Here is a 2,224-nt window from a genome sequence, read left to right as displayed (position 1 = left end):
CCCTGCCCCCCCCCCCCAATGGCACGAACGGAACCAATGACGGAGGATGGGGTGGGGGTCTAAACGTGTGATATGGAGAGCGCTTAGGGGTAGTAGGCATGAGCAAAAAGAAAGGAAAAAGGGTTGAACAGAGTTGGCAAGTCCTCTATTGAAATGGCAGACAAGAAATCATGATAATTTTACAAACACGGGCACAAGGCGAGAAAACAAAAACTGAATTAAATCTTTCATTGAAAGCCCAAATCAAACGTTCCAACAAGTGAAGGTAATGCCATTTTCTTTTAGTATTTCAAGAGGCACGGCCAAACACCACGGCCGTATAAAGACTTGGAGCAACTGAGCGACAGAAAAGAATAATTCATGGACGTGGAAAGTTATGGGGAAAGGGAGGGTAAATCCAATAGTTAAATAAACGCGGGCCAGATTCATCCAGACGCGCCTTTCCTGCCTTCCGCAGCCGCAGGCAGCGTTGCCATGGCCACCTGAGCGCGAGTGTGAGCGCGTCAGTGTGCCAGGGAGCGTGCAGGTAAGTGAAGGGGGGGAGTACCCTTTTCCCTTCTAAGCTTCATTCCCTTTGGGCCAGAGCAGAGTTCTAGCTCGCTGAGTGGCCCCTAAGTAAACAAACCTTTTTTTTTGTTGATAAAGAAAGTATTCATTTGTTTCCGACCTAACCCTTTGCTCTCTTAGCCTATTGCCATTTCATCTCCTTTGATGGGGTTGACAGGATTTTCCCCAATGCTTTTTGTCTTCCAGGCAAGAGTGACACCCCCCATGACACCAGTGCGTACGTCAAACACCAGCGACCAGCGATTGCATAATCCCAGTTTACTGCTTTTTTGCGACCTTTTCTCAAGCAGAACGGTGGTCTGAAAAAAAAAAAAAACTCGCACCGGCGATCGAATAGAAAACAAGATATACTCACGTGAAGAGCGGCTTGCTGGCGAGGACCTGGAACCACATGACCATCTGGACGCGGTCGTCGGTGCGGTTGGCCGAGATGTCGCAGGGCAGGGTGGCCCGGTGGCCCAGCACCGCTTCCACGTTCACCATTTGCACTGCAACAAGGTATGACAAATTCAGCCCGGAGCAGCGAAACTTTTAGGCGGTGGGGAGCCGAGCCCTGAAAGGATGGGATAGGACGGCGTGGCGGCCAGCGCTCTCATCAACATCACGAGCAGCGGCAGCAGCAGCGGCAGCGGCAGCCCCGGAAAAATAATGAAAAGGTGTGTCGGTGCCGGCTGCCCCCTCGAGCCGCGGCCCCGCCCGCCCCGCCCCGCCACGACCTCCAACCCCTTCTTCAACTCGACGCAATCTGCACCATAAAAGGGTCCCTCCGCTCCTTGCTCAGCCGGGCGGGCCGCCGTGGCATTCACGCCCTGACAGCACCGGCAGCAAGTTCAGAGCGTGGCGTCGTGGCTCCGCGGGGTGTGAGGGGCGCGGCGTGGCAGGGCGTGGCGGGGTGTGGCGGGGCGCGGCGTCAGGCCGAATTAGGATGGAGTAGTACTACGCGAGGTGTGCGAGGACGGACGAGTTTGCAAGGACGACGCCGGGGACAGCGGAGCGCGGAAGTGATGGCACTGGGGCGGACAACGTTAGCCTCGAAAAAAAAAAAGGCGGAGGACCCCGCTTTCTGGAGCTGATATTGAACAGCCAGGTAAAAAAAAAAAAAATGGAGATGGATATTTTCCGATACCTGTTAACACAAACGTATTTCGTACTAGTTTGTGAGCTTACAAACATTTTATCAATTTTTTTCTTTAAGTAATTTGCTTGAAAGCTTCAAAGCAAAATGAATTGTGTTACAAAGCTGCGAAATTGTTAGCAGCTTGCGAATGGCTCTGTTACTTAACGCCTGCCCCCCCCCCCCCTAATGTGAACGATGTTTACTTTTAAGTCTTCAGAGCGAGATACAGAGATGTTGTACCATACGAAGTTCTCATCTTCATTTTTTTAGGAATTGTCTCAATTCAAGAGTCAACGGTGTGGTGCAATCACTCGTGGTATACGCACTAGTGTGCCTGAGGCCAGGGGCGACAACAGTGGCTTGCGACTTGCTCAGTGTGTTGTTGGCAGGAATTCCCCAGCAATCTTATACTGCTGCTGCTGTTGCAGGGCGAGCCTCGAGCAGTCTTCGACCGAAAAATTCCGAATTAACGTTGTTTTTCTCCAGGACAAGAGAAAAATGATAAAGGTCTGCTCCGTTCCCCCACCATCATCCCCCCCC

At 52.1% G+C, this 2,224-nt stretch overlaps 1 protein-coding gene across 5 annotated transcripts in view; it reads right to left on the bottom strand.

Moving 5' to 3' along the window:
• Window positions 1–2,224, bottom strand: part of LOC113209007 (hemicentin-2-like) — a 211,700-nt gene that overhangs the window by 125,619 nt on the left and 83,857 nt on the right. For all 5 annotated transcript variants that reach the window (XM_052263931.1, XM_052263934.1, XM_052263935.1 and 2 more), the window contains one exon: window positions 923–1,055. In XM_052263931.1, the coding sequence (XP_052119891.1) occupies window positions 923–1,055 (133 nt within the window). The remainder of the gene's footprint in view (window positions 1–922; window positions 1,056–2,224) is intronic.

The sequence above is a fragment of the Frankliniella occidentalis genome, unplaced genomic scaffold, assembly GCF_000697945.3.
Source record: "Frankliniella occidentalis isolate FOCC.00 unplaced genomic scaffold, Focc_3.1 Scaffold15, whole genome shotgun sequence".
Lineage (NCBI taxonomy): Eukaryota > Metazoa > Arthropoda > Insecta > Thysanoptera > Thripidae > Frankliniella > Frankliniella occidentalis.
This window is presented reverse-complemented; position numbering and strand designations above follow the sequence as displayed.